At 43.2% G+C, this 16212-nt stretch overlaps 1 protein-coding gene across 1 annotated transcript in view; it reads left to right on the top strand.

Annotated features, from left to right (window-relative positions):
* Window positions 1-16212, top strand: part of LOC138600386 (adhesion G protein-coupled receptor L3) — a 242443-nt gene that overhangs the window by 148625 nt on the left and 77606 nt on the right. The window contains exon 8 of the mRNA XM_069671786.1: window positions 14740-15099. Within this exon, the coding sequence (XP_069527887.1) occupies window positions 14740-15099 (360 nt within the window). The remainder of the gene's footprint in view (window positions 1-14739; window positions 15100-16212) is intronic.

The following is a 16212-nucleotide window of genomic DNA, read 5'->3' as shown; positions in this document are numbered from 1 at the left end:
CTAGCAATGGCTGCTGTGAAAGAGCCACATAGATAAGGAAGATTATGATTTGATGCATATATGCTTAAAGGAGCAATTTCACCACCTGGAAAACGCCACTGTCAGTCAAAGCTGGTGTTTGAAATTGGCGCCACAGCTGTGGAGAAAGTTGTACTACAGCTCGTGGTTTCACCCGTTCTACATTCCTACAACACCCAGCGTGCATTGCGCAACTCCCTCTGAAACGGCCCAACGAGAGACGCTGGAGTGAAATACTACTGCTTTCGCCGCAGGCAATTCGAAATACGACGAGAATATCCTGGCTGATCGTCTATAAAATCTTCAGGTCTGCAGTCTACATTTCAAACCTGATGATTTTGAACAAGACGTGACATCGAAGGCGGGTGTCCTAGATTGAGGAAGTGTAGTTTAGCAAGCTCCCTAAGGTTTTCCAGGGCCCATTGGAGAAGCCGATAGCGTCCTCCAAAGGCACAGAGCGTTTTTTTTCCTACCATAATGGCATTAGCTCCCTGTAATAGCATGATACGACTAGGGTTGAAAATCAGCGAACCGGGCCTTTAACCAAAAAAAGCTAAAAACAAAATACTAGTTTGACATCAGTGCTAAGTTTACAAAGCAAGTGTGTGCTTCTGTCTTGACTGCCATGCCTGCTGTCTTCATTTCTACAGTTAAAGCATTAAAAATGGGTGAAATGCATCACGTCTGTCGTCCCACACACTCATCAAAACAATTAAAATGTTGAAAATCCTCCAGTGTGCACCAGGCCTAAACCAGTAAGCCAGCTCTCTCCATAGAGACCAAAGCCAATGGAGTACTTCCCTTTTTCGTGCCAACATGAGCTTTTGGAATTTGCTTCAGTGTCATGAACGTCCGGCCTGTTAACACTTCCTGAAAGATGTCAGTCTGCGGATCACTCTCGCACAAGCCCATTCGACTTGCGCTCCCACCACCATGAGCACGCATGACCTGCCATACCAGTGGAGCATGGTATATGTGCAACAGAGCAGCAGAGACGGGGCCAGGCCCACAGCTGAGGCTCTGATGCCGTATGCTGAACCACATGGGCCGTGGCACAGCACATGCTACAGGGCGGTAGGCAGAGACAGAGGAAGGATATCTGAAATTGCACAAAGACTACTTAAAACTATCTCTTTGTGTCGCATTAGTAATGATTTTGATATTTTTAGCAAATAATCTTTTAGTATTCCTTGGAAATTGTTTCTTTACCTCATGATATTTAATGATATTCATGAAAGAATGAATATCAATCAATAATCCTGTGATAATCTCTGCAGTCGCTGATAACTCCTCGACCGACGGAGCAATATTTTCGCCCAAACAGGATGTTTTCAAGGACAGATGATTTGTGCCCAAGAGTGCTTCCATGACAACTCAATTGATAATTAAATTCACTGAATTGGTGATAAAAAAAATGTGCCTCACAGAGTCCTATTAGCAGGCAGATATAAAAGCCCTTTTATCTTTAATTCACTGTACATGATCACACTCAATGCCGAATGTGCAAGGACAACTGGGGAAGAAATTGCTCTATGATCTTCTTTTGAAGACATGAAATGAAATAAATCGTAATTATTGACACAAAGCACATTCTGCACATGCAAAACATGAATAGCAAATGGAGTACGCGAACATGATGGTAATGAAAATTATGAAAAACTCATTTACAAAGGCCATGTTGATCCTTCTAAAGCTGTGGAAATTAAAAATTGGTTCCCAACTGTCGGTGACCCAGTACGCCATTTCCACCATTTAGATAGTTCTCTCCTCTTCAATCAATGCCTGATTGAGCTCAGCCAACCCAAAAACAAATAATGTTGGATTGTTAGCAGGACACATAGGCTTAATAACAGCTCTGAGTGGAAAAGCTGCCTAAAATCAGTGTAAAGACACCAAGTAGTATCCAGTGATATTTTTTGTTAGATGGCATTGGCGGTCTCTTCGTAGGTCCCGACAAATATTGGTTTGATTGTCATGACATGTCTTCAGAGGATGAACTCGGTGCACTTTGGGGTTCTTCTGACTTGCACAAATGCCATCATGAGGTTGTTTGAGCTTGAGTTAGTGAGTTAGACATTCGTGGTCTTCAGAGGATGAATCCCACAGACTTTGGTGGTCCTCTTACTTTCCTTTATTGCCTCTTTATACATAGGTATAATGTATAGTTATCATAGTTTCCCTTTAGTGTCAGCATAAGGTTGACAGTTTTGTTCTGTTAGTGCATTGTCTCAACAACTATTGGAAGGATTTCCATGACTTTACACACAGATATTCATGGTCTTTAGAGGATGAACCACCCTCACTTTAGTAGTCCTCTGACTTTCCCTTATGTGCCACCATACTGGTTTTTGGTGAAATTTTTCAACTGCTATTGGATGGAATTCTATGAAATTTTGTTCTGACATTCATGATCTTCAGAAGATAACTCTAGACTTAAGTGACCTCTTGCTGCCCCATTTGTGTCATAAGGTTGACAATTTTGCTCTGTTGGTGGATTATCTCTACAACTACTGGAACGATTTTCATGATATCACATACAGGTGTTCATGGTCTCCAGAGGACGAAACTTTCCTACTTTGTTACTCCTCTGGCTTCCCCTAAACTGCCACCTGAAGGTTGACATGGATTTTTGGAAGGATTTCCATGACTTTACATACAGATATTCACGGTCTTCAGAGGATGAACCACCCTCACTTTAGTGGTCCTCTGACTTTCCCTTATGTGCCACCATACGGTTGGCATTACTGCTTTTTGGTGAAATGTCTCAACTACTTTTGGATGGATTTCCATGACAATATGTTAAGACATTCATGGTCTTTAGGGGATGAATCCAGACTTGGGTAACCTCAAGCTTCCCCTTTTGTGTTGCCATAAGGTTGACATTTTTGTTCTGTTGGTGGATTGTCTCCACAACTATTGGAAGGATTTCCATGGGATTCCATTCCATTCATGGTTTTCAGAGGATGACTCTAGACTAAGGTGACCTCTGGCTTTCCCTTTTGTGTCACCATGAGGTCGACATTTTTGTTCTGTTGGTGGATTGCCTCAACAACTGTTGGAAGGATTTCCATGATATTGCATACAGATAGTCATGATCTCCGGAGGATCAGCCCTGCTAACTTTGTTACTCCTCTGGCTTTCGTAGTGAGTTTTAGTGAAATGTCTCCACAACTATTGGATGGATTGCAGTGGGATTTGTACAGACATCCCCCCTGGATGTATTTTAAAAACTGTTTATGTGGTGCCATCATTAGGTCAATTTTTATAATGCTGTAGTGAATTATCTTGTTTTGTAACCTTTGAAATTGTGAGTCAATGGTGGTTGCCCGTTTAAACCGAATAACCCTCTTGTGCTTGCTGTGAAGTCGACTCCCTAAAACCACATTCTGTATTGCTTCCTTAAACCTGTCCAAAGAAATTACCCCTGGCCTCGCCTTTACCGAAATGACCTCTGAGCTGTCTGCCACGGCGAGTACGAGGCTCGAGCTGCACATTGACTCTGCAGGACTGCAAAGACGAGGGCAGCCACAGTCTCAGCCACAGTCTCACCCACCTGCTGTTGCAGCACTAATACGCTGTCATCAGATGCAAATCCACGCTGCCTATAAGAAATTTTATCTGTATTAACATGCAGCAGAGGCATTTCTTTAGGTTTAATCCACCATTAACGCACCCCATAGACTTCTTATGGGATTTTAGCATTGGTATGTTTGCTGTTTATGTACAGTAATGCACTTTCAGGGATTTAAATTACCATATTCACATCCAAGTGAATACAGCAATTAGAGTCTATTAGTCTGTTGATACTCGAGTATCTGCGGGATGCTCCGTTCATCTCTCATTTCACTGAGAAAACCCCTGATCCCTGAATGCACCACTGTTGGAGTGATTCTTTTGTTGGATCCTGATTGGTTCATAGGACTCGACACAGTTGGTGTCACAGATACACCCGCAGTCTGGCAGTCCTGTAATCTTGCCACATGTTGCCATCTGGCCGGGGCACAGTGCCAGCTCTGCCAGCCTGGTGGGAGCCTGCAGACGTGCAGCCCCTCCGACCTTACTGCCGAAACAGCCGATGTTTTGGACGCTCGGGCCCGTCTTGGCTCTATTTGGAAGAGCCTGACACATGCTAAATTGATTAAGAGAGTCTAAGCGGTAAATGCAGGCTGGCAGAGTCTGATGGAGATGATCCGTGTGGCTCAGTTTAACTGTAGCCTTCAAGTGTCTGTCATTTCTTTTGACCGATATACTTCGACAGGCAATTAAATAAATTCAAGCGACACCCTGCATGCTATGTCTCATAACAGAGCCTATTTTTCTTGGTTGGAAAGCTTTAGGGATATCTTGCAAAGCAGTTCAAACTTTATGCTACTATTCCACACAAAAAAAAAAATCAGTCTTTTGCATGCTGCATGAACCTCTTTTTGATGTCGAGGCTTAGAAATGTAGGCTACATGCTTATTTGCTGGCTACGCACTTATCACATGCCTGGTGCACCTCTAGCAGAGGGCAATTTTCTTCCAGGGGGAGAGAGAGCAAGGTTTAGGATTGTAGTTAGGAATGTTTCTTTGCAACGCATGTACACACACACATAAACACACGCACAAATGCACAGTCTTCCTGCAGACCCTTTAATGCTGCAACACAATGGGGCTCTGTTAGTAACGCAGCTTTAGATCTGTCAGCATGGAAACAGGGCGCGCTTTGTTGCTGCTTCAGAGCCTCTTTGATTTTAGTCTCACATTTTCATTCATGTGAGAATAATTTTAATCATTTTTACCTTATTAGTAGATTTCTGATCTTGAATCTGAATGGACTTTTGTCAATTTTTGCCGGCGAGCTCAGAGCTCAGAATGTGGCGTGTTCATTCCCCTTGTCTGATACCCCATTATATATCACATGATTTTGTCTGGCGTCCCTCCTCCTGACTGGCCATCCATCATGAGCCTTGGCGGCTCCGCCTTGATCCAGAAATCATACACAGATCACCTGCGTAGTGAGAGAGGTGGCAGGCAATCCTTCAGTTAAGGCCAACACCCTATCCATCTCTCCTGACGTGTGCAGAAATGGGGAAAAACATACTTATAGTAAAGATCAGACTTTGTGTTATGTGAAACTTTGGAGGATTATTGGGCACAGGTGCGTTCATCCTGACTTGTGGATATATGTATTCTCAGTTTCTTTAAGTCTGTTGAGCCAGAAAGTGATATCTATTGTGCTACCTCAAAGATTTTCGTACACTTGTTTGCAGAGGTGACAAAAAGACTTCCGTACTCAAGTAGCAGTGCAGATACTTGTTAAAGTAAGGAAAAATACAGGCTCTGTTCTCACAGCATGAAAGGAAAAAGAAGTCCTCTGAAAGACTTTTCTACAGGCTGGTTTTCGGCGAAGACAACATTAGCGTCATATTTTATAAGACTACTAAAACTTACTCTGACTTTGTATAATATGAAAAACAACATGCAGAAAATAATGAACCTGCAGTTTGCTCTAATATGCACATAAGTTGGATGGGGAATGTCTTGCTGCAAGGCCTCAAAATTGTCGCTATATTGGCTCCAAGTCAAAGCAGGAACTTTCCCCAGGAGCTAGGAACCTTTTGAGGAACATTTCAGCAGGAACCAGGGTCTACATTTAGTTCCGGGGTCATTGATTTACGTCCCTGCTCGGGGGGTAGTACTTTCCAAAGGTCCAGGAACTTTCAGGGCAGGGCCTGCAGTGCTGATCGTTTCCAATTGGTCGAGTACTCGCAGCGTTTTATCTCACCCACCATGTTTACTGCAGCTAGCTCACTGATATCATCGTGCTTCGAGATTAGGGGTGGGACAAAATATCAATATCGCAATATATCGTCGTCCCGACTGGTGTGATACAATCATCGTATTGCTGGGGCCAAATAACGATATTTCAATTAAAAACAAATTCAGCACTCCAAACAGATCTCCCTGCCAATTTGAGTCCCCGCATCATCTGAGTTTGTGTCAAAATCTGTGAAACTGACACCAAATTGCAGTGAATAATACATATCTTCTGCACTTCACCTATTTAGGGGCATTTTGTATCCTTCATTCATTCATCAGATATCATGATATGATTGTCTTGCAACATATCAATTATCGCAGAATCGCAGTATCGTGATATCATCGTTATCGCGGGCCACGTATCATATCGTGAGTTACCCTGTGCTTCCCCACCCCATTCACGATCTCCGTGATTTGAGATGAAGGAAGCCTACGACAGATGGACGACGACGAGGTGCCCGCCTTGCTGAGCATTTATTTGCTCCTGGCGCTCGTCTCCTTTCCAGTGTTGATTCAATGAATCAATTTGCAGTGCAATAAAGCACGATCAAAAACAGCACAAGATGAATCTCCTCCATGCTAACAGGCTAACTGTAGCGGCGCACAAATGATGACATCGGCCTGTTTGTCGCATTTTATGGCGTCATCGTTGTTGTATGGCCTTCATCGTCTTCTTACCGCCACCTACTGGACTGGCTGACTGTTTTGTCTTGATACATCTTTTACTCAAATTAGGAATAACTGTTAATTTCCTCAAATGCAGTAAAGCTTGAAAAGTTGTCAGGAAAAGTTTGAGTTTGAACGTATGTGGTCTGAAAAACATGATGTCGTCCCTTTTTCAGGTCAAAAGTAATGTTAGCAATCAAAGCAGACAGTTTGCAGCAATTTCCAGAGTTTTTCACCTGAAGAATCAAAAGTGTGTAACAGGTAGTTTGTTTGGTCTCCTCCGCCGCTCCTTCTGCTGTGTGTGTGTGCGTGTGTGTGTGTGTGTGTGCGGCTTCCGATTTCTCTTGAGCACCCCAAAAATTGCCACATTAGATCTAACAGGCTCTCTGACACACAAGCTCAAAGTGATTTATTTTGGCCAATCAGCTGAGTAAATCTGATTGGAGGCCTCTGAAGCGTCTTTAACTCTGTTTATCAGCAGTGTCAGAGTTCCTCCGCACAGCTTTGCCCCATCCATTTGGCCCGTTCTGCTGTTGGTTGACAGTCTTTTGAAAAGCCTTCCTCGAGGTTTTCTTGGCAAATGGCAGGACCTTGGAGGAGTGCTCCTTTCCTCTTAGTGAGTCTGAAATCCCCTCTGCACATGTAGCCACACTCCACTTCCCTTCCTTTTTGCTTCTCCTGGTGTGTTTGACGATGTTTGGCCTCGTAAATGTCCTGCGAGATTTGAGTTTTGGCTCTAAGAAAGAAACCGCAATCCAACATCCTAATTTTAGCCTAGAAAGGATTTCACTGGCGTTTGAATGCTCACCATTACAGTTTTGCACGTACTATATTACGTACTGATTTGGGACAATTTGCATTCATTAACTGCACATCTGTGCCGTGAATTCACCTGAAACTACTTCACTGTAGTGCACATGCAAGCAGGCTTTGCTCACGTTCTCCTCTGTCATTTAACTCAAACACTGCGAGCGTCTCTCCGGGCCCGTTTCCATGTGTGCATATAGATCAGCCCCGGCGCATACGCTCCTCCCAGCGCTGCGTGACCTCCATAGATGCCCTCTCAAGTCCCGGCAAGAGGAGCCCGGGAATGAGAAATTAATTGCCAAACAATGCATAGCTCCCATCCATTACCGATCTCATCATGTCAGATAATATCGAAGCATTACCGGATGACTGGCCGCATAAGTTACCGCAAACCCCCATCATCACCGCCGCTATCCTCCCATTCTCCCAGACGTCCACATCCCAGTTGCACTCTTCTGGATTTGTGGGTCGGACACAAAAGGCTCCATTAAATGACAGGACTTCTAATCTGCATTTTTTCCCCAGACGCCATTCTCCTCAGCAGACGAGGACACGTGTAGCATTTTGGTGCGATTGTATGAGACAAACATGCGGGAATTAAAACGCTCCGGAGTTAATTGAATCAAGCCATTATGAACATGATGATGATGTTACTCTGTGCGTGGATGTAAACATTTCTCATCATGGATAAAGATTGTACAATGTGAACCAGGAATAGATTCAGTGATGGCTGGGAAATTATCCTACTTGTTTCTCTTGTTGTCTGTGCTTTTATTTTGTAGGGTTCAGGTCACCTTGGGACACAAGTTTTAATGTTAATCTCCAAATGTTACATTGTGGTATTGGTCAGAACATTTAATTCTTTCCTGGCGGCTGTGGCTCAGTGGTAGAGAAGGTCGTCTTTCAATTGGAAGGTTGGTGGTTTGATCCCTGGCTGCTACAGTCACATGTCGAAGTGTCCTTGGACAAGACGCTGAATACCACCTTTGGTGATTGAATGCGCAAAGATCCTGATTGGAGATTGGCTGAGTAGCCTTTGTCATCAGTGTGTATATGAGAGTGTAAAAGTGCTTTGAGTGGTTGGAAGACTAGTAAAGTGCTATATAAGTTTAACATTTAGACTCTTATTGTGAAAATGTCCCAAACAAGACAAAAGAAGAAATCAAGCGACGACATTATCAAAGTTGTGTCTGAATTTCGCCAGTGAGTTCATTATGTAGTCCTTAAAGGAGCAATCCGCCCCTGTAAAAAGCCACTGTTAGTCAAAGCTGGTGTTCTCTGTAATCGATAGAAGCAATGACATTTTAAATTGGCGCCATAGCTGTGGAGAAAGTCATACAAACAGCTTGTGGTTTCCCCATTCCACATTCCTACAACACCCAGCGTGCATTGCGTCCCTCCCTCTGAAAGGAACGGCCCGGCGAGGAGTGAAATTCTACCGTTTTCGCTGCAGGCAATGGCTCAGAGCGGTACAGAATCCGAAATACGACGAGAATATACCGGTGGATCGTCTAAAAAATCTTCAGGTCTGCAGTCTACATTTCAAACCTGATGATTCTGAACGAGACATGACATTGGAGGCGGGCGTCCTAGATTGAGGAAGTGTAGTTTAGCGAGCGGCCTCCGACGACGTAAAACATGTCATCTGGCGGAGGTTTTCCTGGACCCATTGGAGAAGCAGATAGCTTCCTCCAGAGCAAAATAGCTTTTTTTTCCTATGGATTTAGCTCCCCCATTCAACTGAGGTTGAAAATCGGCGAACTGGCCCTTTAACATAGAACTCCCTATAGAGAAAGGAGTAGTGAATGAGTAAATACTGTTGGACACAACCATTACTTTCTTCCATTAGAGCATAATGTTAGCTTAATATTAGCATTTAGCATCTGTTTTACTGTCTTTTTGATCATAATGGCTTTTAGCCACACATGTAAATAAGCTGCTAGGATTGGTTTAAAAGTTGGTTCAAGGTTCATTTAAGTCCATTGTTAACACTGCTGTCCAAAACTAACAATGATTAGTTTCACTTTCTTTTCGCCACCTCTCCCTTTAAAAAGAAGTTCTGACATCCGGCCTAACTTTAAAATAAGCAGACTGCGTTACAAAGTGGAAGCAGCACCCTCAGATCAAAGAGCCAAATGAAACAAGTATATAGTTGTAATTTATTTCTGAGAGATCCACTCACAGCCACGGGCACGGATTTGGACTTAGCGTACTCTCTAAAAATACATGTCCCAGCACCCAGAAATCCCATTTCACAAGCTATAAACAGGCTGGTAGAAAGTTAATGGGTGACATCACACAAAGACCGTCCAATATATTCCTCTACAGTCTGTGCAAGCGCCGACTGAAGATGTAACCACGCACAAAGGTTCAAATGCTAAAATTAGGAAGTAATTGGGTTCAGCACGAGGTTGGACGTGCGACTTCTCCGTCTGATGCTCATTTCCTTTTCCCCCCCGAAAGCCCTTTCCAACCTCTTTTGATCTCCAGTCTGCCGCAGAAGTTTCTCGCTCGCTCTCGGTGCGGAAATGGCAAGTCATATAAACCGGATTCATTTCATAATAGCAGAGCAGGTTTTCTTTTTTTTTTTAATTCTCTCTCTCCTGGAGCGAAGTAGAGTGGGCTTATCTAATTGTGGGAGCCACGAGCCCTGGGATACAGAGAGAGAGAGAGAGAGAGAGAGGCTAATTAGTCAGAAATTAATGCTTTGAAATGCAACACAAAGCTCTGTGTGTGGTGGTAACACACTTCATATGTTTGGTGAGGGGTGGTGTGTAAACGATGAGTGGAGTTGGTGTTTGAATGAGAGGAAGCTGAAGTTTGCTCCTGTCTTTTATGAATGAAAAGGTCGCCTGTTTCGGTGTCGGCTAAACCGTGAATATCTGATCACCTTTATACATATTTAATGAACTTTTATTGCCTTTAAGAATGCGTTAATCCCTGAATATACAGGAGAAAAGTTACTTCAAGTGAGGTTTCTATTGTAAACTTTGCTTGGTACCATTTTGCAATCACATCTTTGGACCAGGAACAGGAAATAATGTCGTATTACTTCTTAAGTAGACATTGAAATAAGAGGTTCTTGACCAATAGAATTCATGCATCTAGAAATTTCTGTCTTCCTTTGGGTCCAAACTCAAATTAAACTTTCATTCAAATCTTCCTGTAAGGTCACACACGACTCCCTCCGAGCATACCAAAGTCTTGTTCACCTCGCTGATGCTCTTGAGCCCATTTTTTCCCCCCCGTCTCTTTATCCTTTTGGATAGAAAGGGAAAGCTGGCAAAGCAAAACAAAATGTCCTTGTGTTGTCTCCAAGGCGATAGCGCCGGCAGACTGTGGCTGCTGTGTGCTGCTGGCTTTCCTTTTTTTTTTTGTCGTCTAGTGGAAAAGATATACAAGTTTTCTCAAGGACATTTTCTTCCTTTCCTTTCCACTCCTGCTCTCTGTCTCTCGCGTGTGTCTTTGCAGGCGTATTTAACATGCTGCGAGATGGAAAAATTGTTCAACACCGGGATCAACTGGAAGTATGGAATTACATTCTGGTCATGGTTCCTTGTGACTTTGAATTAACCTCCTGCTGTGATTTTGTCAAGCCATATTTCTTTGTACTGTCATATTACCTTCAACAAATAAGATGGTGATAACTTCTTCTTATATAACAAGGGATTGAAAATGTGATAGTGATAACTGGATATTTCACTCGGTATTATCATGACCTTAAAAGTTGGACCATGTCAACTTGAAATTATGAAAAAGCACATCCTTTTCTTTTTCACTAGTTGAGTTCATAAACAATACAAATGTGTATTGCATTACACTCACACGCTAAAGCAATATTGTTCAGTGGCAAGTAGCTTCTGGCGGCTAATGTTAGCTTATGTTAGCTAACCTTCAAAGTTAGATATTGTTTAACAACCAGGGCTGGATCCAAACTTTTTCGACTGTGGTGGCCCGAATTATTTATCCTTTCTATCTCTATTAATATCTACTTTAACTACTAACAAGGAGAACAAAAAGAAATGTGCCATATTGAAATACAAAGAAATCATGTTGCAACACAGCCCAAATAGTTGATTTAAACACACGTCCCGCCTCTGACAAGGCAAATAGCCAATCATAGTTTAGGATTTTGACGTGGCACCTGCGTGGCCAATCAGATTTCAAGGGGGGCCCAGGCCACCCCTCTGGATCCACCCGTGGTAACAACGGTATTCCTGGGTCGTTGCTGACGAAATGTCTTCTCTCCTTTAGCGTATGTTATACCAATGTAACAATAGCATGTGATATATAAACATTTAAGTGGTTTGATGTTAAAGTCGAGGTGAAATGAAAAATGTCATTTTAATCCCTTTAGATCACATCCACGGTAATATTGTGCATCTATTTGACAATATAGAAAATACAGAAAATCCATTTCTTCGTATTCTTATATCAAAATCAGATAATTTTTTCGTCCTGTAAAATAAAGCACCAAACAATTTCAACCAATCAATCTGCAACATTTAGCCGCAGAGCACCGAGAACGTTCGGTCAGTTAGCTAGCTACTGCGCTGTGGAGAACATCTGTCTACGCCCACTTCTCAACGATCAAATCAAATCCCTCTAATGATATGTCCCGCCTGCACGTCCTGTTTCACTCAGAAATAAGTCACGATACGGAAGCTAGATACTCTCGAAATGCCGTTTCAGCTCGACTTTAAAAATGTTAGCGTTAGCGTCGTAGGTACATGAAAGGCTTAACACAAGCGGTGGTGTGGATCAAAGGTGTCTAAGTCATTGGATACTCATAATTATGGTCTGAAAACAACAATGACGCAACCACTAAAGGATGCTGATGTAAGTTTTGCTGACTCCAATATATGAAATGCATCTTGTAGCTGTGCATGCTGCCATCCTGGTGGGGTGTGTACCTCTTACTTTAAGAAGTAGCTATTCAGAATGTTTTCGATTGGTTGACAGTAGCCTCCATACATTTTTATATCATATCCATCAAACCAAGTAAAGCTTTATTATGGCACAAAAGTTTATTACACTGAGCGATTGTGTGATCAATGGCTTAAGATATCTTTTAATTTGTTTAACTGTTACAGATGTTGAATGAGTCTTGCTTTAAACCACTGAAGCCAACTGATGACAGCTACTTTTGACTGCTTTAAAGCCGAAACTTAGTGTCGTATTTATTACCATGTCTACTTCTTAATCGGTGCTTGATGTGCCACATGTTCCTGTGCACTTTACTGCCTCATATCAGTCAGCATTTTGCGCTCTAACTCCCTCAGCAAAAACTGTGTCACAGCCCGAATCGCTCCTGTATCAGCCTTCCTGACCAGCACAATAATTCCCTTATCCTAATAGGCCCGTCTGGACACCTTTTTAGCCACTAGCTTATCTTGGCTTGTGCACTGTGACCTTTACTAACCTCAATATGTGCTGTGAATTTCCACGATCAGATTTCCATGAGGTGCTCTAATGGTCTCCTCTACGGCAGCACCGGCTGATTTCAATTACACTTAAACTGATGCCACTTCCTTTTACCGAGAGATGGTGGGACCCTTTTGAGGTTATCATCACTTCTTCTGGAATACAGATGCATAAATAAGTTATTACATAAATAGTCTAATAAATAGACTGGTGTCCTTGAAGATCTTTCTTCATCGAATTAACATGATCATTGCAGCTGAAGGATTCGGCGGGCTGCCGTGGTGCAGATTGATGATGATGTCTAACGGTGGTTATAGAATGTAAATGGTGATGTCTTGGTGGCTGGTGGAAATGTTAAATACCTATTTGAGTATTCATGTGATTTTTAAAGCCTTGTTGATGGGTGGTAGTGTCAGTTGATGTTGGTTGATGAGGGTTTGTGCTTGAGTGAGTGGCTGCCATTATAAAAGCATCTTTTCCAAGCTCTGCAAGTCCCCCCTGAGCGTTTACGACTCTGCTTATTTGTTGTTTGTTATCTGTAAGAGGAATTTTGATCTTCTAAGGCTTGCTTTACCAGGTCGTTGAGAGTATAAAAAGGCTCTTTGTGCCTTTAGTTCACATTGCAATTCAATTAGATTTGTGTAATAGTTCCACCTCAATGATGGAGTGCCTCCACAGCAGTGTCCGCGGTACCTGTGGATCTTAAAAACACAACAAACCCTTGTGTTAGCGAGAGAAAACAAGTCCTCAATCAGCCTGGAACTCTTGCTGCGGCAGCAACCTATTTAATCAACCTTGGCTGTCGCTGAATGCTGTTAAGCGTTGAATGCATTGACTGCTGATAGTAGTCTGGTCTGTGTCATTACAGCCTCCAGGCATCTGTGCGATTCCCAAACACTGGCACTAATTTATGCCGTCTTATTTCACCGCCTTCAAATTCACCATTCAGAGAACGCGTCCGATTGCAAATTGAAACGCACTCAACTGGATTTCAGCAGTGATGTCTGTTATCTAAGCTCTCCGAAAGTGTGACGTCCATTACACCTGCCAACCTAAAATCGACCCTCATTAAATTTTGTTTTGCTCCCCCTTTCATACAGAGATTGGGACCATTTGTCACTTCTGTCATTTTGATTGTATCTCTGCATTAGGCGGAAACAACGCCTTTCACAAATTGCATTTTTGCAAAGGCCCAGATTGTCTGCGTCTGTGAGAAAGAGCTCTTTCGAGGGAACATATTTAAACGGTCTGCCTTCTCGGAAGCCACACACAGTAATACGATCAACACGTATAAAAATGTCTGTGTAACATATTGGAGAATCTTCATGGGAAAAACAATGCAAATGTATAATAAGTAGAGCAATAAAGAAATTCCATAGGACACAGTTATTTAGGGCCACTATGTTCCAATCAAGGCCACAGGGGAAGGAAAAAGAAAGATGAGAAGATGGGAGGATTGATGACGGCGAGTCAAGGAGGTGTGCATGAATTTGTGTGTGGGAAGAAAAAGGATTATCGCACGAGAGTAAGGTCTATCTCGTTGTGCTGTGAGTGCCGGTGTTATGATAAGCCTTGCACCCAACAGCTCGGGTAAACAGCGTCATTAGCAAGCACCTCCTGGAGGGTAACCACAGGGAGGACTCGCATCCAGGAAAGAGGTATACCAGTTTGTCCCGGCTGACCCAGAAATAGCATGTAGCTACAACACCCTGTTATTGACTCGCTGAGATATGCCCTCGTCAACAGCTCTATTTAGACTGCACAGATGCGAGTGTGTGTGTGTGTGTGATGTGTGTTTAATAGCTTAGCCAGCAGGGGTTCAATACTAGGAAGCATGCATGCCCATGCAAGAAACACCTGCCAGTTCCAATTGATCTGCATTTTGCCTTAAATGACAAGAGAAGGAGGGCAGAATAGTCGGAATATATTTCCTTTCCAGACATTAAGGAAGTGTGATGCTTCTTTTTCCATTTATTGCTCGACTCCATCGGTTAACCATCGCTCCTTCTTTCTCTTCTACCAGAAACGTCCTCTTCTGTTATGGTCTACATGGACACAACGACCATGACAACAAGGACCACAACTCGACCCACTACTGTTACGCTCACCACCACAACAGGCAGGACCACTACTACCAGAATGCCGGCTACAACGACTGCAATGGCCCAGTGGCCCCGGACGACAACCACGGTGGCGTCCCCGATCCAGACGGTGGTGGAGGGTTTGGTCCCGGAAGACGATAACGACGATGGGGCACCACCTTCCTCCAAGCTTCCCAACATCAGGGTGGAGTACTGCAATCCTCTAGTCATGATGGACATCTCATGGCCCAAGACCAAGCAGGGCGTGGTGACCAAGATGCCCTGCCCGCCTGGAACCATAGGTAATGTAGATGTTTCAAATGTTTAAGGGGAAATTCTGGCATTAGATCTTGAGTCATCTGTTGAGCGAAAATAGGGGAAGGAGGAGGGTTGTCACCATTCTTCAAACAGCCCATTTTCCAGTAAACAAAACCCTTTAAGCGGAAAACCCAATGGTCCCAAAAAACGTCCCATTGGATTTGTAAGGCATCCATTTGGTGGGGTTAGGGTAAGGGCTGGGAAATGCATTATGGTAGTTACTATAAGTACATAAATACGTGTGTAAGCTTGTTTTCTGATTGGATCTAGACCCCGCCAATTCAGAACCATGGACAGAGCACTGAACTGTATTATGTAGCAGTTACGCTTCATTATATTCCATTGGTTTTTTTACATTATTGGGGGTAGAAAAAAAAAGGGTTTTAGTATAAAGGAAAATAGGCTGCTGGGCAAATGGCCTTTAATCCATTGGGGAAACTTTTTGGAATAATGGGCAGTCGCACCAATGGCATGGCCCCCAAATAACATGACCAGTCATTCATCAAGCAAAACCCCAGGTCAGCCGGGCTTACATCAAGGAGAAATTGAGGGCCATCTCTCCATTTATTTTACTTGGCAACTCATGTGGGTCCAAATCAGGGTGGCAGCAGGCTACAATCAGACACCATTGCTATTTTCTGTCTATGGATAGTTGTTGGTAGATCCACCACTTTAAAGTACTTGTATAACAATGTATGACATTACACGCAGTAAACCTGGTTAATCTACCAAACATTTTTCTCTTTGAACTTGGAAAAGTCTCCTGGTGAAATATTTATGATGTTTCATTAGGAGGATACAGTCTACTGTGAGGCCCTTCGCCTTGATGTCGGTCGCTGGTGTGTGTTTGTGTTTATGCTTACACTCCCCCCGCAGCACTCGCTCCCTCGCTTCCCATCCTCCCTGTTCACTCTTTTATTCCTGACTCACTGATGCAAGCCTAAAGCTAGCTTAGCATCGCATCTGTATGGAAACTAGTAACCCGTGCGCCAGCACGCACGCACTCACATTTATTCCCTGTCTCTCAGGACACAATCGGCGTAATTAATTAGTGGCTGAACACATTTGTGTTGAGCGCTTTGAAAGGGCTGTTGAGC

Source organism: Semicossyphus pulcher, unplaced genomic scaffold (assembly GCF_022749685.1).
Source record: "Semicossyphus pulcher isolate SPU_LCO1_2020_fin unplaced genomic scaffold, fSemPul1.0.p SCAF_21, whole genome shotgun sequence".
NCBI classification, from domain to species: domain Eukaryota; kingdom Metazoa; phylum Chordata; class Actinopteri; order Labriformes; family Labridae; genus Semicossyphus; species Semicossyphus pulcher.
This window is presented reverse-complemented; position numbering and strand designations above follow the sequence as displayed.